Source organism: Sander vitreus, chromosome 18, assembly GCF_031162955.1.
Source record: "Sander vitreus isolate 19-12246 chromosome 18, sanVit1, whole genome shotgun sequence".
Lineage (NCBI taxonomy): Eukaryota > Metazoa > Chordata > Actinopteri > Perciformes > Percidae > Sander > Sander vitreus.
Genome location: NC_135872.1, coordinates 21,216,500 through 21,242,259, shown reverse-complemented (window position 1 = coordinate 21,242,259; position 25,760 = coordinate 21,216,500). Strand labels below are relative to the sequence as shown.

Here is a 25,760-nt window from a genome sequence, read left to right as displayed (position 1 = left end):
AGGCTGTGCACACACACACACACAAGTCACCTTCAAGTGTCCACATTCGCAACCTCCGTTTGCTTTTGTGTGTGTGTACGTCTGAGTCTGATTGTTCGCCATCCTCAGAGAGCGAGGCTGAGCGTGACTTCATGATCGCTGGCTTCTGATGAATCACACCAAACTTACTCTGTGTTTGCCTGATGCAAATGTCTGTTTGCTTTGTTGGTTAGCCTACTTTGGAGGACGGAGGCTGTGTGTGTGCGCCTGTGTGTGTCTGTGTCGTCTTGAATTATTCACTGGCAATATTTGATTTTCTTGCACCATACATTACACATGTCCTTTCTGAGCTTTTGCTTCGTAGTTACTGTCTGTCTATGTGTGTGTGTGTGTGTGTGTGTGTGTGTGTGTGTGTGTGTGTGTGTGTGTGTACATCCACTTTTTTTCTTAGTAAAACAGCACAGTGCTGTTCTTACAGCATAAGCAGTGGCCCCATTGATGTGTTTTGTGCTATCATTTTTCAAGTTGAAAGTTCTGGGACTCTGTTCCCCTAAATATAATGTATAGTATGTGCTTATTATCTGCTTAGTTGGTTTGCCAATAGACAGAGGGGCAATGTTTAATCCTCTAGCAGACCAGGCTCTGTACTTAAACTTATAATGTTTAGGGTGCAAAACAAGGGCCTCGACCCATCTTAACGTAAGCCCCAATAATTATGTTTCTTATACGCTATACATTACAGCTTTGCCTGATTTTGTACTTTGGACAATATATATTATAACAGGTCAGCAACTAACGACCATTTTCAATATCTATTAATCTCTTAATTATATATTTGACTATAATAGGACTGGGGCATATGACGATTTATATTGTCAAAACGATAAAAACGTCTATTATATATATATATATATATATATCTAGTATATAGATATATATATTTATTTATTATTATTATTATTAATTTATTTTTTTTCGTTTTATATCGCAGTCGAAAAACCAGCATTTGTCAAGTATTCATTCACACATGAGTATACACAAATAGGCTTTACATGTTGTTATTTCATACTTACACTATTTATCTATTGAATTACGAGAAAACCTGCCATATTGTGATATATATAGGCTATTGTTATCGAGAAATAAAATGACCTGTGTCGGGAAGGAAGATTTTGGCCATTTCGCCCAGCCCTAGACTATAATATTTTAGATAGACAGAGACTTTATTGTCATTGTAAACGAAATTCAGGTGCACTCAAGTACTGGGCTCAAATAAATAAATAAATAATGTTCCTATTCATCATCCATCCATCCATACTCACATTCATGCCAGCATACTTACCATACACTCATTGCCAACGTATGCAAAATATTACTATTATTATTGTTATTTACACAATATTATTAAATTACAAACTAGTCAAACAAAAAGGCCAATTTCAATTTCCCAGAGCCAAAAGGGACACCTTCAAATTGCGTGTTTTGTCTAATCAATTGTCCAAAACCTAAAGATTTCAATTTTCAATGCCATACAATAGAGAAAAAAAGCTGCTGTTTGAATGTCTGCTTTTCAAGTATAATAAAGCAGTCCAGTATTGCTCTGGTGGTACATTTGCCTCCTCTGAGTCTGCACACACCAAATCAGTCCTCGGAGGAAAAGGCAAAGAAAGCCTGTGTGTGTATGTGTGTGTGTTTGTGTAGGTCTGACTGTGTGCATGTTTATATGTTTGTGTGCGACTGTGTGAGTTGCCAGGCAGCCAAGAGCAGCGGGGGGGGTCGGGGGTCAGAAGAAGTCCTCTGGGACACCCTGACCCCTGAACTCTATGCAATAACTCTTTGCTGCTGTGGATGATATAAAAATGAAGACACAGTCAGACCTCATAGGATGTGATTGGTCCTGCTATGCTTCCTTAAAGCCCTCTGGAATCCTGACATTTGTCGTTAGGGAAAAGCAGGAAATTCAGCAGGGGGAAGGGGGTGGGTGGGGGCTGGGTTGGGGTGTGATTTCATGGTCTGAAAATGGAGAACAAACATCACAAGGCTTCCTGCAACCGGCGTTGACATATATGTAGCAGAAGTTATTATTTCCCCGTCTCTGAGAGAGTTCTCATTTTCTACTTCTCTCTGTTGGTCTTCCTCTCCCCCTTCCGTCCATCCATCCAGTGAATGTGAAGGAGGGATAAAGGTCGTCCTTTTGTCATCAAAACTCCAGATTAGTTTTGCCTCGGTGCATCTCTGCTTTATCACTGCGGCCAGAAGAGCCACAAGGTTCAGCTCGCCCCTTCTGCAAAGTAATAACTCCTACCAGCTACTATTGCATTCTCCGCCGCTATCTACTACACTACTATTACTATTCCATTCTGGGGCAGGGGGATTGTTTTCATGGCACTGGCTTTATTGGGCTGTATAGTGAAGACTGACAGGAAAGCGAAGAGTAGCAGGATGCGACACGCAACATATGTCACGAGCTGCGATCAAACTGACAAAGTTGTAATGGTCGCTTTAGTCTGCCGAGGCCCAGAGCGGAGCATGAATGCGCTGCTGACTGCATGTCGTAAGCCTGTCTTGGTTTTACTTTAATATTTCTGCGTTGATGTGTTTTTTGGGGATTCTGTAACTTGATGAGTTGGGGATTTCTCTGAAAGTCAGTTTGGCTAATACTGCAGCAGGCTCCAGTACAAGACAGTGAAATTAAGTACTTTATTGAAATGTTTACTTCTGGCTTCAGCACACAAAAAAACCCCGCCCGCAAGTCAGACAGAAAAAGCTGCCAACGCAGGGAATGAAGATCTTCAGAGGATTACGTAAATGTGGCATGTGATTTAGACAAGTATCTGCGAGAGCATGAATGCAGTGTAGAGAATAGAGTGTAGATGATTACATCTGTCAATTAGAGCACATGAATTAGCCTACACCCTCTCCACTCTCAGAGGGGTTTGTTAACCTTCTCCCCTCCTTGGGAACAATGGTGGCCTCTGCTTTCAGGCTGGTCAGCAAGTCAGCAAAGTCAATGACATACTTCAAAATGAACACGTTTTCTGGTTTTAGTCTCTTCCATTAGGTCACGTGTCAAACTCAAGGCAATCAATTTAGATTAACAATACATTTTGGGCCCATCTAGTTTTTGTAGCTTTTTCAATGTTTTGTTGCTTTTTCTGAAGTTTTTGTCACTTTTATTGATGCTTTTTTTTTTTGCGTTTCTGGGCGCATTTTCTGACGTTCCTTTGGCGCCTTTTTTTATTTTATGGCTTTTTTGGGGGGCTTTTTGTCAACCACTGTAACTGTAAGTGAGAAGGTTATATGAGATACATCTATATAATACAGTAAAAGATGCTTGACTTTTTCGATGAAACAAAAGCATTTGAATAAACTAAATATGTCTGGCCCTTGATGTGAGTTTATTTTCCAGTGTGGCCCTTAGTGAAATAGAGTTTGACACCCCTGCATTAGATCATCTTTTGATTTTTTGGGCATTTTTAGGCCTTCATTTGACAGGACAGCTGAAGACATGAAAGGGGAGAGAGAGGGGGAATGACATGCAGCAAAGGGCCGCAGGTCAGAGTCGAACCCGGGCCCGCTGCGGCGAAGAGTAAACAGCTATATACGGGCGCCCGCTCTACCTACTGAGCTATCCGTGCGCCCCATTAGGTCACCTTTTTAATTTAAAAACAAAACAAAGTTCCCATCTCAGTTCATTGAAATTGAATGTTGATTGCCAAAGAATTATCTTTGACGACTACTTATCTGTGGTTGGATCATGTTAATTGGTGCACTATTAGCTCTTGAAATCTGTCTCAGCCTGCATTCCCACTGCCTGCGTCGGACGGTGTGACGAAAGCGCAGGTCTGTCCATTCATTTTGAATGGGGGGTAATGCGTTTAGGCTGCGGCGGTGGGCACTGCAGGGGGGAGCCGGGAAAAAAACAAACCACAGTGGGCCGGCAGCGAAAAGATGAGACCGGATCATCTTTCGGAGAAACACAACCCCACGTCAGGCCTCGGTGACCAATCATGTAACCGGAGATCAGACTTGTCAGTCGGTTTTCGAGGCGGTGTGAGAATCCCGTACAGTAAACAGGAAACCTCACTGCGATAGCGATATCGCTGCCACAAGAAAGTTTACTACGAGGGTAAAAAAAAACGAAACACAAGCACTGAACTGCCCAGGAGTTTGTGTAACAGCTGCCTGTTTCCATCAACAAAGCACAATCGCTCCCTCTTTTTTTCTTTCTGGCTTTCTCCGTGAAATGAAGCTGCCTTTAAGTGCAGTCGGAAATGTCGATCTATACAGAAAATCTGACAGAAAACATAATAACGTAATGAGGAAATATAAAGACTACTTGTGCTACATTGGGGGGTTAATTAGCTCAACAGGACGTCACACAAGTGGGTCATTGAAATGACACTATCCATTGTTCTGTTGTTCTGACACTGACACATATCCCCTTTTTTGCTGATGTGAACTTAGCCTAACCACTTAATTTTTCCACACAGACGTCTTCTATTCATATTTTTATGCACGGTGTTTGCGGCCCTTTTACACAGAAATGGATCATTAAGAGGCTATATTTCTATTAAATTAAACTACCCATATACAACTTAATGACGTAATGATGTCAATGAGTGTATTACCAGTTTCGTTTTGAGAGCTTCTGTTTTTAGTTCTTGTTTCCCTCACCGCGTCCTCTGATAACAGCTGACAGTAGACTATCGTTTCACAGTGCTGTGCCGGCTCCAAAAACTAAAGCAACAACAACAATCCCAATGCAAAAGCTCACCGTCTCGCCTGTGACTCCCACAATGCTAGGCCGTGTGTGTGCTGCAGGTGTAGCCAGTTAAAAGATACATTTTCTAGAACCTTCAACTGCATCACACGGTCTTCACCAGTAGATGGAGTTTGCTCAGTTGTTAATGTAAGTGTATGGCTTATAGCTAAAAGTTAGGGCTTAAACAAATAGCTTGACATTTTGGGAACTACACTTATTTGCTTTCTTGCTTAGGAGATAGAGATATTAGCTATACCGCTCCCATGTTTGTACGATAAAAATTAAGCTAGAGCCAGGAGACGGTTAGCTCAGCTTAGCATTAAGACTTGAACCAGGGGGGGAACAGCTGGCCTGCTCTGTCTAAAGGTAACAATATCCGCCTACCAGCACATCTAAAGCTCACTAATTAAAGATGCAGTGGGTAAGACTTATAAAACTAACTTTCTGTCATATTTTCTGAAACTGACCCTATGTTCCAGTAGAACTACATGAAGCAGGTAATTAAAAAAAATAAATCCAGTTCCTCTGGCTCCACCTACAGCCTGTAGTGTGATTTGCAAAAATCCACCGCTCCCTGTTCAGATGCACCAATCAGGGCCAGGGGGGGGTGTCTAACTGCGTGTCAATCACTGCTCATGCACACGCATCCATTCTCCATTGTGGGGGGAGGGGCTTAGGAGACCGTTTTGGGCTTTAGCGGAAAGGGGGGAGGGACTGAGAAGTTGTCGATGTTTAAATTTTTTAGCTAAGTCCTGGACCTTCACAATCCTACCTACAGCACCTTTAACACGTTATATCGTGTTTGTTTAATCTGTAAAAAAAAAAAACGATGACAAGTTGGGGTTTTATAGGCTGGTTATATATACCAGACTATTTCTTGGCCAGGTGCAGTCACTCCCTGCCTTGGCCTCATTGTGAGGTTGCCAGGCAACCAGTGGAGACTCTGGTAAGCCAAATGGCTGCTGGTGATGGCTTGATACAGTACACACATTAGAGTGGTATCGACCTTTAAAGGCAACACTATGTGCTATGGATAAAATTGTAAGAGCTGCTTAGATGCTGTCCACCCCCACCCCCACCCGTGAAGTAAGTCTCCCAGCGGCGGGGAGTACCGTTACAACCAACCCCTTTCTTCCTGTGGTGCTGAAAACATCCGAGAGGGGACACTGACGTGAAATATATTGTGAGTATTGTGGTTTCAGCTGCAGGCTAATGTTAGCCTGCTTGCTCGCTAACCGGTCAGCTACTACCACAATTGGGATCCAAGTAATACTGTGGGAAACACTGCAATTTTATTAGAATGACATGACATGACTAAATGTCACTAAACGTAACTTGAATAAAACTTGAAGAGATGCCTTTTAATCGGCAATGGCGGTTAACAATAATGACAACAACTCCCATGATCCCAAGCAAACTTCACAACGTTATCAAAAGTCTGTGTTTACATCTATGGTTTCGATTGAGAGAAAAGAAAATTACATATTCCACCAGTTCCACCAAACAGAGCCGGTGTGGTGCCAGGGTCACAGAGGTAGATTACAGCTGCTTTAAAATCGCACCGGTATGCACAGGCACTTAGATAGAGAGTGTACTTATAGGCAGATAGTCAGAGAGTGTACTTACAGTCGGATGCAAACACACAGGGATAAAAAACACATGCACACGCTAAGCCAAATGTGGACATGCCAAACAGAGACAAACACAAATCAAAACAAAGCATGCAAACACAAAAGAGATCCAGCAAATAAGGAAGACAGAGAGAATAGCACAGTGCCATCTGTTAAACAAATGTGAAGATGCTTCTTACACACACACACACACACACACACACACACACACACACACACACACACACACACACAAACACATTCACAAACGCACAGCAGGCATCATTTAGTCTGAACTTGAGCGATATCTGCCTTTGTCCTTTAGCAGTTGGTCCAGAGGGGCCGCTGTAGAAGTTGCATGAAAGTTTGTTTTTGAGCTGAGCAAGTGGGTTAAGCTTTATGGGAGCCCATGGGAGACATAGTGGCACACACACGCACACACACACACACACACACACACCTATCTACCCATACACACACTCAGGCACGAGGCTTGGGCGGCAGCTCGCACTGGCCCCAACCAACAGTGAGGAGTTTGTTGTCATAGCAACAGTAAAATGAGATGACTTTACTGTCAGCCGTAATGTTTCATGGCCCCCGTGCCGCTATGGCAACATAACAAGGAGGAGGAAGAGGAGATGGAGAGAAAGAGAGCATCAGAGGCATCTCTGCATTCCAGTGGACTCCTACCAGGAACAATGTCACTATGATGCCCTTACTTCCTTCCAAAGACACACATACACCCACACACATACACCCCCACACACACACACACACACACACACACCGTGACAAGCCTGTCAAACACATGCATAAATAAACTCTGACAAAGAGATGCACACACACACACACACACACACACACCTTGAAAAGCCTGTCAGACACCCTTTCCACCTCGCCCATCCCTTTGATTGTGCGCTCACTATTTTCAGCTGCGGCGTTATCGTCACCGGGGCAATTTGAATTCATTATGCTCAATGTCAATATTGATGCAACAACGCCGTACCTCAGACAGGTACAGCTTGTTGAATGAGCGCACGTGCTGTCAGAAAGTGTGAGAAGTGAAAAGAGACGAGAGAGAAGAGAAGAATCGGAGAGGAGATCAAAGATTTCCAGCTCCGGCGAGCGTTTCCCCGCTGCCGCCAAGAGAGTCGGATGGAGCGGCGGGGGTGACTGTAGGCTGGCCGACTATACGCAGGGAGAAACCGCACAGCAGCTATACATCACAGTTCTATATTTAGCTCCGTCCTTCCACTACAGCCTATCAACGCTGTTAAGCAGAGTTAACGGCGCTGGTAGAAAAGTGAAAAGATAATAGGTGGAGGAGCGACAGACACAGGGAGGAACGGCCAGAACCGGAGAGGAGCTGAGTTGTTTTGCTCTGTTGCCATGGTGACAGGACGGCCGGGCGCTGTAGCGAACTGACAGTTGTCACGGCACAGCCGGTTGCCATGGGTGACAGCTGTCAGTCAATCACGCAGAGGGAGGGGGCAGATTGGCCGATGATCACCTTGGATTAGAGAGCGATCGCACTACACAGGGGCCAGCCAGAACATATCTGTGTTTAATCCTCATGTCCTAATAACGCTGCTCTCTGGTGTGTGTGTGTGTGTGTGTGTGTGTGTGTGTGTGTGTGTGTCTGCGCACGCGTTTATGTATGCATCTGGACTTCTTTGCCAGAATGTGTGTCTATGTAAATTGAGATTTTCACTTGCGTGTGTGTGCGTGCGTGCACACCATCCTAGCGAGGGTGTGTATTTGTGTCCAGACTCAAAAAATGTTCACAGGGTGAGTGGAGCAGATTACATTTAGCTGTGGCGGCTGCGTGGGTCCTTCCCACAGCTGCCTGCGATAGAGGACAATCAAAGGCCTGCTTGTGAGCTGTCTGATTTTGGTGTGCTACTCAGACTCGTTCCCCTTCAATTACCACACTCTGCCTGCGTCTAACGAGCAGAGCATTGCTCGTATGTTAGGAGAATTATGGTCTGATTAGAATAGGGCTGGATTTTGAAATCACACTCTTAAGTTGTTTCTTTCTTTTCTCGGCAAATCTCCCGATCGCGATCATCTCTGGTCACAGCAAACCCGCTGTGTGGAACTAAGTGGACCATTTGAAACTATTTGTAATGTTGTAAGATTATTCTGCACTCATCCGTGGTTCCAACTTTAGACAATTTCCTCGTGCTGTAGAGATGTCAAAGCACCGGCGTCGTCTCTGTGACCTTACAACTGTTAGACCTTTAGCGGTATTCATGTGTTATGACCGCAACCCCGTGTAATGTCAATACTTAACTTGTATGCTAGTAATTAGAGGGGAGTTGTGCAAGGCAAGACTTCCCCAACCAATGAAGCACTAAATTTGCCGTCCCCAGTCAGAACAGGATAGAAAGCCCAGGAGAAAAAAATGATGATGTATACTTTTCCCCTCAGATCTAACGCAGCCTAATTGGGAATGTGGTCCAAAGTCTTGTTGCGTGTCTCCACCCTTTGGCCTTTAACAAAAATGAAGACTTTATGTGAGAAGCCAACTGAATTTCACAAGCTGACCTCCTTTTCTTTTTTTTTCTCCTCCTTTTCCCTGCTCCTCCTTCTCTCCACCCCTACGCTCTCCCTCCCTCCTTCCCCTCTGCCTCTCTCTGCTGTCTTCCTCTTCAGGAGTGAGCCCGGGGCTGGATGGGACCCACCATGCCCCCCAGTAAGAAGGCCCAGAGCCCCAGTAGTGGAGCCAGTGCCTCGCAGGGTATGAGCCCGCCGTATCGGCAGGGGGACGCCGCCACAGCAGCGTCGGAGGCCGAGGCGGCCGACCTCTCGCTGTCCGTGTCCGCCTCCTTCTCCAAGGCCGAGGACGAGGAGCTCACCAGCCTCTCCTGGCTCCACGAGAGCACCGACCTCCTCAACAGCTTCAGCCACTCGGGGCTGCGGAGCGTCTCGCCCCTGCAGGACCCCGACGGTCAGCACCTGCGCTCGCCCTCCTCGTCTCCCTCCCCGGACGACCCCCTGCTCGGCGACGCACACTCGGCGTACGACTTGGCGGCAGGCGGCAACAGGAAACCGCCCTACTCCTTCAGCTGTCTGATCTTCATGGCCATCGAGGACGCGCCAAACAAGCGGCTGCCGGTGAAGGATATCTACGGCTGGATCCTGGAGCACTTCCCTTACTTTGCGAGCGCTCCCACTGGCTGGAAGAACTCCGTGCGCCACAATCTGTCGCTCAACAAGTGCTTCAAGAAGGTGGATAAAGACCGGAGCCAGGTAAAGACATCAGCAGTTGTGTAGAGAAATGTTGGATGATATTTACTTTTTTCCTTTCTTTTTATTTTTTTATTTTTTTAATTTTAAATTTTAAATTTTTGTCCATCAAACATTGATTCAAGTATCCCAGTAATTAAGTTATTAACTCATAGTGTATGTGAGCTATTTGATCTAGTTTTCTAGATACACATAAAACAAAATATGAAATAAAATAGTAGCCACAACTAGGCCATGCTGAAACGAACGATATCCATATGATTCTATGATTTCTCAAAGGTTCTAATTTCTTTAATGTAACCGAAAGCAACATTAGTTGATATAATATTAGTGCTGTCAAACGATTCAAATATTTTATCGCGATAAATCACATTAATGCCATAGTATTAATCGCGATTAATCACACATTTTTATCTATTCTAAATGTCCCTTGATTTCTTTTTGTCCAATTATTTTTTTCTCATTTTAATGCTCTTATCAACATGAAAAGTGGATCGGCTTGCTTTGTGCTTTTGTCACCTGGCTTTGACGAGGGGGGGGAGAATTAGCATCAGCTGTGTGCTTGGCCATCAAGTGGTATTTCAGACTGGACGTGCTGCGATAATAGCTCAGTTCACAACGATAAAACACACAGATCACTTTGGTCTTGTCAATGGAACCTTTTGGCAACTTTTTAAAAGTAAACTTTCCATTCAGAATCTTATTGGCATCCATTTCGGCGTCTCGCGCTCGCCATCCACTCAAAACGTAACGGTCGCCTACTTCTCTTTGGCCGGCTCGCAAGCCCAACAGGCACGTGTGCGGCGTGCCTGTTGTTTTGTTTCCGGTCTAGCTAGATCCGGTGTGGTGTTTGTTAGTTTGCTATGCCAAAAAGAACGTTAATCTCGCGATAAAAAAATGTACGCCGTTAAAATGGGTTTGCGTTAACGGACAGCACTATATAATATATAATATGCCTTATATCAATTCCTTTATCATTTTAATATCATTGTGTAGGGTTTACGGGTGTTTCCCAATATTATGAAATGTATTTTTTGTCAGTTTGACACGTGCCCAGACAGTCCTTCCTTGAACACTGACTCAGGTATTAAACATTTCAAATGATGCCCAGTCCCCATTCAAACCAATGCAGGGATTTGAAAAAAATCACTTTATATCAATCGTATTCTGAATACTTACAGTATATGGTAAAATACCCTCCTATTATTCATTCTATCATGTGTGGTTGTTTCACAGCAGCCAGACAGTTATCAGCCGTTTGCAGGCATATCCAACTTGAAGTCAAACATATTCTGTATTTTGTCTACAGCTGTACCAGATTCGGCCTTATCAATAGTTGATGATCTCGGCTTTCATAGTTCTCTTTCACACGATGTGCGCTTCCCCGGTGGGACCAGCATTTCGCTTTTGATTTAAGTCTCGATACAGTCTTTTATACTGGCTTTCCTATCCAGATTTGACTCCATTAAATACCCGGGGTAAATGGGGAATGAATCCCTCACTCAATTAGTACTAAATTAATACTGGAGGATTTAATAACACAGATGCCAGCAGACTTTAGATTTCATCTTGCCCGAGGGTGTTGGGGGCGGGGGACAAACAGCGAGGATCAATGCTGGCTTTGCGTGTTTAGCTGATTGAGATTATACCGGAGGAGCTCTTTATGCTTTCCTTGACCAGCGTGTGAACCTGAACTGTGTGTGTGTGTGTGTGTGTGTGTGTGTGTGTGTGTGTGTGCGTGTGTGCGTGCGTGTGTGTGTGCGTGCGTGCGTGTGTGTGCGTGTGTGTGTGTGTTTGTGCGCGCACACACCCTCACGCTATGCTGTCATCTGGCCCTTGACTACAACGGCACAGAGTTTCTCTTGTATACATATCTCCATAGTAACTAGGTTGCAGTTGACATAAAAGTATGCTGTTGCTGTAGCAACGGGAAAACTGATTTGGCTTTACAGACTTAGGCGTGTGTGTGTGTGTGTGTGTGTGTGTGTGTGTGTGTGTGTGTGTGTGTGTGTGTGAGCATCATGTGTAGAGGTGATTTTGGCAAGGACAGCCCGTCTTGTCTTCCTGTCACTGCACACCATTTAAGACAGCACGCTAATTAACCCTTCAAACCTATTCCCCTCTCTTACACGCACGCACACACACACACACACACACACACACACATACACACACCTCCAAACACACACACACAGGGCATGTCTGACACAAACAAACACAGTGTGCACACATATACACTCAATCTCAAGCACGCATGAACGCTTAAAAGGACTCACAGACACATGCATGAGCGCCGTTTCGGTGTAGAAATGAGGGCACATCTCTGCAGACTCCTACTCTACCTGCCAAGCGCCGTGCTTTATCTGAAGCTGCAATTACAGAATCTCTGTAATTTCAGTCAGACTCCTCCATTCAAAGCTTTTCACTGAGAATATCTGCACGTGAATACACCTTTTTTCTCCCTGCTTTGCTTTTTCCTTCACCTGTTTACGTCTTTTTGAATTGAGCGTGCAATTACAGCGTCTGAGATCTTTTTTTTCTTCATTATGTTGCATTATGTTTTACTCATTGCTCGCTGTGAAAAAGAAGAAAGACAAGGTTTTTATTTTTATTATTTTTTTTGCTTAAGGGGGAGGTCAAGTCATCGTTGTGAGTGATAGACGGAGAGACGTACAGTAGACACACACACAGGGAGAGGGAGGGAAAAGGCGGAAGCAGGGAGACATGGCTTACTGTCAACGCACCAAATCATATTTCCATCCATTTACAGAGGTGGAGATTAATATGACAGTGGCCTATTTGTTCCAGTGACTGTATTTCTGGGTCATATCCAGGCAGATGACAAGATGGGGACTAGTTTAGAATAAGCGTGCTGCTCCATTTGTGTGTGTGTGTGTGTGTGTGTGTGTGTGTGTGTGTGTGTGTGTGTGTGTGTGTGTGTGTGTGTGTGTGTGCGTGCGTGCGTGAGTGCAAACATGGGAGAGAGCGTGAGAGAGAGTGTGTCCCACGGTTGCCATGGGTTTGTTTACTAACAGGATTCTTCACTGTGCTGAATGACATGTCTTTAATGACAAGTGTTGTTGCCCTCAGTCTTCTGGATCAGTGCTAAAGATCAGTGTTGTAACAGCACAGCCCAGAGCACACACACACACACACACACACACACACACACACACACACACACACACACACACACACACACACAAACACAGGAACACACACACACAGTGATATATTTCCCAAAGCCTCTTATGAAATCACAGCAGAGACAACAGGCAGTTTTGGTAAGACACTATGAAGTCTCTCGGGGTGGCACTTAACTGTGTCACCTCTAACTTAACCTGGCCCTGCTCAGATGAGAGGCGTGCTTGATTCTTTTGCGTTTTAACTCGGAGCATTCTGAACTGTAGCATCCGGAGCGAGCTTAGATTTGTCTGCCTGAGGTGTCTTTCTGACGCTCATTTATCAGCAGGTCGCTGCCACTGATGTATCTGCAAGAGTGAGCATCATTTTACTGTGTTTTCTCTAAGATCAGGAGCACACAATGCTTCTTAAGGTTTTCTTATTGTATTGATTTAAAGTACGCATGTGGAGGAACACTTGCATGCAGTAAACAAAGACGCTACCTTTAAACCAAGACACTGACAGTGTATGAGGAAGTAGGCTTGTGATTATTTGACTCATTAAGCGTCATAACTCTGCTACTCCACTGATCTCTACTGCTGTATTGCCTCACTGCCGCGACTTGCACCAACTAGTTTTGTACAGAAGTTAGTCCGTTGCCATGGCATCGATACACATAAAAATGGCTGCCGCTCTGACCATTTTGCTACGTTGATTTGAATGGGAATGACCTTTCTATCCATTTTATTTCTATGCTTGTGCTGGTGGGCTTTACGATCGGTGTAATTTTCACCTCTAGCCATTTCCCTAAATCCAAATACATTAAGCGCGTCTTAACAAAGATGTTCATGAGTGATAAAACAATATAAACATTAGTGATATACAGCCACAATGTGGCAACACTTAGCGTGTGGTTATAGGCAAGTTTTTGAATTTTTTTTTTTTTTTTTTTTTAAAGTTGCATCAATGTATATTTTGGAAATACAAATGGGTCAGTTTACTGTATGTAAAATGAAAGGGATCACTCAGAGTGACAATCCCACAGAGAGGTACCACCTGATTTCACATTTGCCCTCAGTTCTAGGGAACTTTTTAGCATCCTTCAACTCATTGTTTTTTGGGTTTTACAGCCAGCAACTTTACTGTTTTGGTTCACTCTCACCGCTCTAATCAACCCTATTTTCAGCCACAACAGGGAGATTTTGTTTTTAGAGAAGCAGCTGTGATAAACCCAATGTGCACTTCCTGCCCAGCACCAAACAGCAGACAGAGAAAGTTAGAAACTAGTTGGTGAACATTAGGGCTGCACAATATATTGATTTTTTTTAATCATCATCTCAGTATTAACTGGCGCAATACACATATCGCAAAAGGCTGTGACATATCGAGAAAGACGCTTTTAAAGATAATTTTTTTGGGGGGGCATTTATGTTGACAGGACAGCCGAAGACATGAAAGGGGAGAGAGAGGGGGGAATGACATGCAGCAAAGGGTCGCGGGTCGGAGTAGAACCCGGGCCCACTGCGTCGAGGAGTAAACCTCTACATATGGGCGCCCGCTCTACCTACTGAGCTAAAAATGTAACAGTCATTGTTTTGTTAGTGTTGCCTTTTATATTCAATTCAATTTGTTCAATAAAAGAATGTTGGAAATGATTTCCCCTCATTTGTTTTAAATCCAGCAAGCAGTTTGTTGTATTTTAGCAGAATAAGAAAACAGCAGAAAAGCAGAACTGTGTACACTTCAGTGTCTGGTTATTTATCGCCAGTTACCGCTATCGCGATACTCAACATACCTCTGAGCCAGACATTTCCCCTTAAAAGAAAGACTCTAACAAATGTTGCATCGGAACTGCTGGATGTGTACAGTAACATGTTAGGCATATCAACTTCAGAAGGTGTTCATATTTCAATGTTGTGTTAACAGCTTGCTCTATTCCTTTAATCAGCTATTGGAAATTGCAGCTGGCTTTTTCCCCGATCTTTTCATTATTATCATGATTGTTTCTGTCATTGTGAGTCATGGGTATGAGGACAAGCCTTATCGTCACATAGCATTTGTTCAGTGTTGCCTAAGGGAAGCAATTTAAACATCTGTAAGAACGCTTATTTGGTCGCGTCCGCGGAGAACTTTCACGGGTGTGAAAATTATGCCTCCACGACAAGCCCAAGAAGGACAGAAACCCAAAGGACCTCGCTGAAATTAATTGCTAAGTGACAACATATCATGTGCTTTGGGAGTCGCTTACATTGGACTGGGTCCAGTTTGTGCCCCTCTTGTGTTTTTACTCAATCAGTGTTTTTCTTTTTACGTTTGAGTCTTTTGCATTTCTGATTATATTCCAGTCACAGATTGAAGATTGTGAGATCAGTTTTAAAATGCACAGTGAACCGGTTGGAATATATTTTTCATACCAGCGGGTTTAAGTCTTTGGGGAATCTGGAAATATCTTCCAGTGTTGGCTATTGCCCTGTTTTTCTTTTCTTTGTGGAAAACACAGACTTATATCTGTGACTGGATTGTAATAGCCAATGCAAACGACTAAAAAAGTATAAATACACACAGGAGAAGTACAAACTGGGGCAAACTTTTAGTTTAAATTAAAACCACATGGGAAACCGGTTTGGTTCTTGTGGAAGGAAAGTCAATTCATAACACCTGTGGAAGAAATTTCCACATATAACCTAGGGGTGGGGGAAACAATCCATACAGCATAGTATCGCCATATCTTTCGTGGCAATACTGCATCGATACACGGACGCCAAATACCAATCTTTTATTATTTAAATTGCACATGAGAATTTAACTTTTTGGTACTAGTATAATAAAATCAATTGCTTTTTCAGTCCACTAGATGGTGCAGTTGAGTTTTTCCCCCGGGTGAGGTCAGCAGCGGTGACCGTCAGCGTGACGTACTTTCTTTTTTTTTTTTCCGTGGACATAGTTTGAAGTTGGAAAAAAGGTGATATCGCAGAATATCGCAAAATGATTAATAATATGGTATCGTGATAACGCTTGCTCTGGGGGGGGGGGGGGAATTGTTGGAATTGTTGTGTCTTTGTAAATTACAGAGTGTGGTCTAGACCTACTCTATCTGTAAAGTGTCTCGAGATAACTCTTGTTATGATTTGATACTATAAATAAAATTGAATTGAATAATATCATATTGTGGGGCCTCTGGCGATTCCTACCTCTAATATTACCTCCATTACGCTCCATTTTTCTATGTAATGACAAAATATTCCTGTTGTCCAACCAACATGTAGCTTTCTTTGTTGTCAAACGGCCTTGAACGAGAACAGGCGTTCATGGCCCGTATCAAGCAACTTTATCAGAAGAAATCCCCCTCATATGTAAAGTAAGTAATGATCCTTGTAACACAGGGGGTTAATACGGCGTAAACACAACCGGGGTTGATGCTTTTAGTCCGACTGACTGTGGATGCCCGTCATAATATTATATGCAGTCATAATACTTCAGATTGTTAGTATAGGTTAAGTCATATTGCACTGGACAACAAAGCCTCTCATACTGATGCCTTGCGTGTTTCTCTGCACAGAGAGTGGCAGCTCTGTGCTCTTTGTGCATCATGCATCTTTTTTTAATCTCAACTCATTGCTGAGTCGAAAAACAAAATTTACTTTCTCCTCTCATAATAGCCAATATGAACAGTTTAAATGGGTCTCTACGGTATACGGATGCCATTGTTAATTGTGATATAACTATTTGAAGCTGTAGTTGCAGTGGTGGGAGGCATAACAGCTGTTATTGAAGACTTAAAGGATTTTTTTTTTTCTTGTTTATCATCAAATCACATCAAAAGAAAAAAAGCCCAGAGCCCATTGGTTCTTACTAGAGATGTAAATCTTAAAAAGAGGATACAAATATAAAGTTTCATGCACCATTAGTTCTCGGCAAACATTTCTCGAACAGGAGGAAGTAGTGCATTTTTTTTGGGCTATTTTCAGCTGTGGATTAATACACATTTGGTGCTCTAGTGAGTATTTACAGCAGCATGACGGTGTACGTGTGAGCGACTCAAAAGTAAACTACAGTGGCCGTGTTCATTGCAATAAAGCGACATGTCAATCAGCGCAACAGTGGCTCGATGTGTTTTTAATAGTTGTCGGGCAACAATGGAGCTCTGCGGCACAGAGGAATGAATTCTATCAGGCTCTGGGCTCACGGGCGACACTTGTTAGTAGCATTAATGTGTTGGTTTGGTCTTTTTATGGGATTTGTTGATAGTAAGAAAAATAGAAGAATGTGGTCAGACTTAAATGAAGAGTTCAACATTTTGGCACATGTGCTTATTTGTTTTTTTTTATTGTTGCTGAGAGTTAAATGGGAATACCATTTTAACCACTCTCATTAAATATGAAGCGACATCCATTAGACATTAGTTAGCTTAGCCCAAAGACTGAAAACACAAGAAAACCGCTAAAAGTAGAACCATCTGAAGCACTAATTAAGTTCACTAATTAACCCATGTGTTTGTTTATGTTCTCTGTTTAATATAAAGTGCAAATACATATTAATGTATTATTTAAACCCCCATAAAACCGCAATGCTTCATTTTTTTTTTGGTATGCATTAAACAAACAAGAGACAAGTAATGTGTTAATTTGTGAGCTTTAGAGAAGCCTGTAGTTGTATGTTGTTACCTTTTGGACAGAGCCATGCTAGTTTCCCCCTGCTTTAAGCCTTTTATGCTAAGCTTAGCTAACTGGTATTTAGCCTACAAACATGAGAGAGGTATGGTATCAATCTCATCTCATCTAACTTTCCGGCAAGAAAGTGAACAAGCGTATGTCCCAAAATGTCACTGTTCCTTTAACCCATTATGTACGTGAGTACATAATGTATGTGTAATGTGTATTGGTTGAATGTACAGACTAAATAGATGTGGGATAGTATGATCAATGTAGTATCCTTTCTAAGTATTGCCTTCTATGTATTTCTGTGGATTCGGATGTCTAAAGTGAATGTTCCTAGTGTGTTTTAAATCGCGATACACCGTTTATGTGTGACAGGTAAATGCAAGAAGATAATAATGCGGATAGGAATGCAGTAGCAGTAGTATAGTGTTACTAGCGGGGTCAGTGGCAGCAGGACTTTTTAATATCTCCCATTTCCAAGGGATACCAGCCCCCACAGCTTATATAACACAGGAAACAGATGTTGGCAACACACAATCATCTCTCTCTCTCTCTCTCTCTCTCTCTCTCTCTCTCGCTCTCGCTCTCTCTCTCTCTCTTTCTCTCTCTCTCTCTCTCTCTCCGCCTTTGTCTCCTCTTTCTTCCCCTTTTGTCTTTTCCTCACACTGTGCCGTGTCCAGGGCAAGTTACAGTATGTCTGCTTTCTCCATCATGAAAATATCTGTCTCTTTCTCAGTATTGTGCAGCTTTATAACACAGAGGTGCTGCTTTCTTAATCACAACTACCACAAACTGGTGTAGTGGCACAGATACATATCATTAAATCCATTTCTTTTAAGTGTAATGTTGCTTAAACTTGCAATTTGAAGTCCAAAGCAGTGCCAGTTTCACACCGTATGAGATATTTCTTAAAGCAGGCGTTAACGTTTCGAGTCGTGGATTATTTGTTGTGTAATCCTGCTCTTTAGCCGCAAACGCTACAGTGATGTGACTATTTTCCAGCACACAGATGTAGCGCAAATAAACACATCATCCTGAAAGTAGTGTTCATACCAGAGGAGCGAGGCCAGATGGGATCAGAAGATGGAGAGAGGGAATAATATAAATGGAGATCACAAACACAGTTTCAGGTGAAAGTCAAGACCCCAGTCTTCTATCACCTGCTTTTTACGCTGTCAGAGCTACCCTTGTGGGGGCGTCCTATTTAATCTGTGGCATACTGTATCAAAGTTCAACCCCTCTGAAAACTTAAAGCCAATCTCTGACCTCGAATACTTTTTGTGGTAATCGATTTCGAGACACGCTGCCTTTTTCTCAACTTTTTGCGAAAGTCCATTTCACCTCCTCCTCGCTTCCAAGCACAGATGATGCCTGTTGCCAAGGCGACCGCTATAACCCAGGTGACGGACCCTTCCTGTGAGCTGTACCCTGTGATTGGCCTACCGACCAGGGGAGGGGGGTCTACAGATTGAGCCTTTTGATTGGCTGGCCGGTTGGCAGAAGCTCGGGCAGACAGAGATTCTGTAAAGAGCATTGATTTAATCGGCTTGCAAGCGGGCAGACAGTAGGCACACAGACACACACACACACACACATACACATATATATATATATATATATATATATATATATATATATATATATATATATACATACACACACACACACAAAAGGCTGGCGCCCTGGAGGTGCGAGGGGAAATTTGGCCCAGTGGGGGTCACCTCTGTGGGAGCGAGTGTATGTGTGTGTAATATCATGCTCTCCAGGAGAGGCGTTGCTGGCAGTAATAGAAGCACTCCCAGGAGCAGACCATGCTGGGTAATATCACACTCCCTAGGGAACTTGCCATACACACACTCACCTCCTTCACACACACACACACACACACACACACACACATAGCAAAACATGGCACATATGGCCCGTGTTCAACACGGCTCACATACTAATGCACAGATCCAAACAGGGGGGACACAAATCAACAGTGCACTCACATCCTGGTTAGCTTCTTGCATTCTTACCAGGTCAGATGGTGTCTTGACTGGTAGCATAGATTTTAGGTGATTCACTGGATATTCTGGGATCAGGAGACACACTGAGAGACGCAGGGTATACACAGAAGGCTGTGCATGGTCACTCATTACAAATGATACAGTTTGTATTAGGGCTGGGACGATATGCTTTTGTCCCGATATGATTCTTTCGCGATACATTGGGTGCCGATTTGATTTGTATTTTCGATTCGATTCCATTTCCATTAACTGTGATTCTAGAAGAACTGCGATTTGATAGTATTGAGTATTGTGAAAAACAAAAGTTGAATGGTAGACTTCTAGAGACTGTATATCATGAGACATTTCGAAAAACTAATTGGGGAAAAAAAGGATGCACATCACATTTATTTCATTTGTAAAGAAGTACACAACATGGATTTCCTGCGTTTTCTGCTTTCCGTCTATTTTGCTGGAAACGGATATGATGTAGGCGCCGTCGGCGGTACCATATAAACTGAAAATATTTAGGTGAATCATTGGTAAAATAAATAAATAAACCTATTCTGGGTATGGGGTGCAAACATTCCTTTTCATCCCTAATGAAATATCAGAGATATATAGATTTTTGTTTCTGGCGTGCGTTAAATGCTCCTGGGGATAATAACGATTTCACACACAATTGAAATAATAATAGCATTTAAAGCCTTTCACAGACTAAAAATGAACTGACAAAATGTAAGGATTTCTTGTTAAATAATGAACAACCGGGGAGATGTCGAGTAGATCTTTGTCTCTGATTGGCTGTGCCTCCTCAGAACAAACGTGATCAATCAAAGTGTGTAAGTGCGTTTCTTAAAAGTAACTTTTACACCTTTGCTGTGACTCTTTTGCACATTCTTCAGCTGACTCTTAGGGTCCTGCAAAAAAAAATATCGGAATGTTCACAAAATAATTAACATAATACTGAAGGAAAGCCTAGAAAACACATTTCCTGCTAAACAAAATAAGTTGTTTTTTTTGTTTTTTTTCTGACATTGATGTAATTTGGCTTTCATTTCCCACGAATTACTGAATAATTTAGCAGAAAAACAGCAACATGGCTTCCCAGAAATAGTGTCCTCTATAAATCTTTCATAGGGACTATGTTTTTAGGTAGAAAGTAGTTCCAAAAGAAAACTGTTGTGTAGACCGATGTGATTATCCAGAGTATCAGGGACATTGTTTCTGCAAAAACACACATACTGTTTTCATTTTTGAAATCTAGAAAAATACGTCTTATATCGCTTAAGCAAATGCAACCATAATGAACTGCACAGCAAGACACGACTGGAGAGAAGTGATTTGTCTTGTGATATTTCTCATCCACTTCAATACAAAACGCTCCTCAGGTTCGAGAATCTGTCTCCAATTAATGCTCAGACGCACGGCTCTGGCATATCTGACATTTCCCTCTTAATAGATTCCTCGCAGTATTTGCAGACATCAGAAGCAAATACTTCTGATGTCATGACATCTCCCCACCCTGTAGCCTGTACCTGTAATCACATCCCAGAGCACTACAAAGTGATCCGAAACACAACGCAGGACGGCTTTAATTTTATATTTACTTTGCTCTCTCTCCCCCTTCCTCCTGCCGTACACAAACGCCAGATTTTGCCACGTTCAGATGACAAGGCAGATGAAAGCGCGGAGAAGGCGGTGAGAGCTAGAGACAGGGAATGTATTTCCATAGCGGCCCGTCTGAGATCCCTCCCTTCTCTATATTCTATAGGCTGGTTTCACTCAGATTGGGAGCCGACAGCTTCATTAGGTGAGGGGGAAAGCTGCTTTGATCTAAAAATACACACCATCATCGCCTCCGGAGTGGAAAAAGTTAAAGTTTTTCCTGCGTCTTAATCAGGAAAAAAAAGCCTCCAGATTTTATTTTTTTTCCCCGAGGAGAGGCAGAGGATCGGGGATGTATTAATTCTTATTCCTCCGAGTTTTATCTTCCTTGGGATATCATAGCTGTGTGTTACAGGTGGTTTGATAAATAAGAATTCAGCACAGGGGCTGGACTTTGAGCTTGTGTTTGGGCTTTGGACTTGTTGGCTCCCATCAGTATGCCATGCTGTGATTGTGATGTGCTTTGAGGGGCCCGGTAGCACTTCCAATAATCTCTCTCTCTCTCTCTCTCTCTCTCTCTCTCTCTCTCTCTCTCCCTCTCTCCCTCTCCCTCTCTCTCTCTCTCTCTCTCTCTCTCTCTCTCTCTCTCTCCCTCTCCCTCTCTCTCTCTCTCTCTCTCTCTCTCTCTCTCTCTGTCTCTCTTTCTCATCTTTCATTCTTTCAGAGCATAGGCAAAGGCTCTCTGTGGTCCATAGATCCGGAGTATAGGCACAACCTGATCCAGGCGCTGAAGAAGACGCCGTACCATCCCTACTCGCCCGGCCTGGCCACGCCTTCCACCTCCCCACCCACCCTGCCTCAGACATTTCACCAGAGGTAAGACACATTAGCTGATTGGTTGGCTGATTGATTGATGAGTTAAGCTGCTTTTTACGACACAGGTTCTGGGATCTTTTTAAGTACCCCGAACTATTTTGAGGGAACTAGAACAGAGATCTTCAACATGGGGTCCTCAGAGCTACTGCAGTAGGGCCACCAAATTATTATTATTATCAACATTTTAAATGTCTTAACATGAATCCAACATACAGTATTATAGCTTAGTAGCTTGGTATTCTGTGCATAAAAAATGTATATTTCAAATTTTGTTTATTAGGACCAACCCCTTTTTTTTCGAGGGGGTCCCATAGGCAGCCTTACATGTTATTGTAGGCCCAGTTTTATATGCAACTTAATTTTATACTATATATGTAGTAGGGGGTCTTTGCTCCGTCTCTCTTTCAGCTAAGGGGTCCTTGGCTTAAAAAATGTTGAACTAGAAGGTTCCTTCAGCCCGTTGTTGTGAAGCCCCGTGAAGATTAGGCTAATTAGTCCGCTGATGTATACGGTTGGCTAACGTTCACATTTTTATCGGTACCTGAAATTCAGTTCCGGTACCCAACTGTACCTTTTTTCGGTACTTTCCCTCTGTAATGACAAAAATTATTATTATTTCAGTTGTAACATTATTCCAAATGTCCAAATGTTATTTAACATAAACAAAACAAAAAATAAAACCCCTCCCTTGAACAAGCTGCAGAGACGACGTAGTTTGCTCGCTCCTCCCGCACCTCTGCGCACATGTGTGTGTGTCGGAGCCCCGCTCTCTGTCAACATGCAAAGAGGACAGATAAGCTTGCGCTTACGCGCGCTCTTAAGTACCGAAATTTGGCACAGTTTGATTTAGCGTGAATCGGTCCTCTGTAGTACCGACGTAATTTGGTCAGTACCCAAAAAAAGTACAGAGTTCGGTACCCAACCCTACTGACGTATAAAGCAACATGACAGGGTGAGGGCTGCTGGTGGTCAGCAGGGGTAACACCCTCCGCAGCCTGCAGTTCAGTGTGTCCGCCCGTTTAATGTAAAAAACACTTAATAGACACAAAATAGCTTTTGTCTAACTGCAGGGGCGTTTAAATGTTTGAATGCAATGCAAAACAGCAACTGGCCTGCCCAGCTTGTTAATAGCCAGTGTATGTTCATTTTAGCTTCCAGTTTGTAGATGTAAGATGGATGGCACCAACATTTGGCCTAATCATAACTGGCCTGCCAAACCGTAGGCCAGGGTTTTGTTGTGTGGCGACCTAGTGATGCGGGGGGGTCTGGGGGTTCTCCCCCAGAAAATGTTGAACATAAAACACTTCATTTCCTGCATTCAGGTGAATTTGTATGCACCTATTTCTACCTTTGTCTGAATCAATTTATGCTGGAAATATGTAAAGGGAAACATAGGGGACAATTCAAAATATAAAAACATAATGGAATATTTAGCAGTAAGGCTCTCAGGAAATCTGTATTGCTTTCATCTATTTATTCTCCTTTAGATCGACTTTTCTAATTCTATCTGAGTCAGCACACATGTAGCCTATCATTTACTCCTCCCTCCTCTTTTGCGTCTTTTGTTGGGGAATTAACCTCCTTTAATGTGCACATGACAATTATTCACCTCAGTGATAGGCTACATGAATTCATTTTAAAGAATTAATAAACCCCTGGACTGTAATATTTCAGATGTGTTTGAGCAATATTTCTAGTCATGTTCAAAACTTTGTGCCCATTCAAATTATAACTCATCCCATCTGTGTTCTCTGAGATTTGGAGGAGTCGTGGAGGAGTACTTCAACTTATGTTGTCCTTTCCTTTCACCTTATACTCAAAACGTATTCCCTCCCTTATTCCCCTTTGCACCTTGTAGCATGTAACAACCAGAAACACCAGCACATTAGATTCATCCCCAAAACATGTAGGATAAGGACTGTAATGCAAGATTAATAGAGCTGAGTTCTTATAGTTGCAATTTCCAAGATGAGCCACTTCTCACACCACTTTAACTTGAATGTAGCCTAATGGTAGAGCGCTTTCTTGGCTTCAGCTTGAAAAGTTTAGTCTAATCACCGTTGCTTGCAGTCGCTATGGCGACAACACATCATGGGCTTTGCTTATCTGATCTGCTGGATCTTCGAGTCGGTAGCCTACCGCGGCGGCGGTCTTGCGGTTTCTCCTAGCCGTGCTGAGCGGGCGAGGTCTCACTGTAGGTTCATAGTCTTGACTTCTCACAGCGAGACACGCGATCAGGCACACAGAGAGACCGACGGACGGACAGAGACACACACACACACACACACACACACACACACAGTTTCCCCACTCATCCTGTCTCTTTCTATCGGAGAGAGAGAGAGAACAGCAGAGAGGGGAGGGATCGCTTTGTGACAGGCACGGAGAAATAAGCGTCAGGTATGAATGGCCAGGCGATCAGGCACGTTTACATAGGCTATTGTCCGGTTTCATATTTGTCAGTTAACTTTTCTAAATACATTCAGGGCTACACGCAAAACATTTGGGGCTGAATCCCCGGCAAAATCGGCTGACGCCGCCTCTGTCTAACTGTGCTGTAGATTGTAACCACTGAGAGACCATCAGAAAATAAGTTTCTCTCATTCACAGCACCACCATGCTCTTTCTTTCTCTATCTCCCCTGCCCGAGACAGACGTCTAGAGTGCTAGTTAAGTTTGTTGGCTGGCTCGTCTGATGCCTATCTTTCTCTGATGTGAGTTGTACGGAAGACGATTAGGGCCACGTTGAGTTGTGAGTTTAAAGTCAGAATTATGAGGGGAAAGAAGCCTGTGAAGCCCAAAGCAAAGCAAAGCTTAAATTCACTTTAAATGTTGTCCAACACAGAGAAAAATTCTCCCCTTGTCCTACAATGGTCATAAATGGATACGAGAGTGCTTCCTTGTTTTATGGATGAAATAGTCGGCGAGTTGAAGCAGCTGTGTGTGTGTGTGTGTGTGTGTGTGTGTGTGTGTGTGTGTGTGTTTGACCATGTTGTCATCCCTGCAAATGAGACTTTGATGAGACTTTTCCAGAGACAGATGGAAAAGGCAGCATTATATGGCAATTTAGGGCCGTTGAGTATGCAAGTTTGCGCAGTGAAGAGAGTTTGGTGACTCCGACTTGGAACAATTGTGCGGACAAGCCTCACAGAAAAAAGTGAAGTTTAGAATAAGAATACTAAAATGTTGGGAAACAAAAAGTGGGCAAAAAAAGTTTGATAAACAATGATTTAAGCCCAAAAGTCAATTTCAGTTGGTTTCAATTGAATAGCAATTCTTATAATATAAATACATACATACATATATAAGAGATCTTTGCATGTGTGCTTTTTCTCAGTGAATATATGTACATTTGCACAGTAACTGTGGTTACTTGTTATAAATGGGATATTTGTGTATACTTGGTTGCTTAATTTGCTCCACAATGTTATAGTGTTGTTCACTTGTGGAATTTATTGAATTTGTGTTCTGAGAATAAATTCTGAGAAATTTCATACTGTATTTATCTAATGTAAGTGAATCTTCCAGAATCAAAGACAGGACTCTCTCAATCGGAATTTAATCCCATGGAGAAATAATTGCCACAATCCAGTCCTACATGTCATTGTAAATTAAATATCTTTTGGGTTTTAAACTGTTTTTCAGACAAAACAAGTAACTTTTCATCACTATTTTCTAGGGGTGTGCAACGATTCACATTCGTATCACGATTCAAGCTCTACCGATTCAAAGTCGATTCATAGAATTCCAAAAATCGATTCATATTTCGTTTTGTAATGGCGTGTATACTATTGTCCTGAAATGAGTTTAGCTCGCCATTCCCATAGATGGCGCTGCGTCAAATTCACACTGACGCCTGGGCACTCTTGTCATAATCAAAAGAAGAACGCGTGCAGCAGAA

At 42.8% G+C, this 25,760-nt stretch overlaps 1 protein-coding gene across 1 annotated transcript in view; it reads left to right on the top strand.

The window, feature by feature from the left end:
- Positions 1–25,760, top strand: part of ches1 (checkpoint suppressor 1) — a 69,838-nt gene that overhangs the window by 22,125 nt on the left and 21,953 nt on the right. Inside the window, exons 2-3 of the mRNA XM_078274379.1 lie at positions 9,010–9,606; positions 21,708–21,859. Coding sequence (XP_078130505.1) covers positions 9,028–9,606; positions 21,708–21,859 — 731 coding nt within the window. The 5' untranslated portion in view covers positions 9,010–9,027. The remainder of the gene's footprint in view (positions 1–9,009; positions 9,607–21,707; positions 21,860–25,760) is intronic.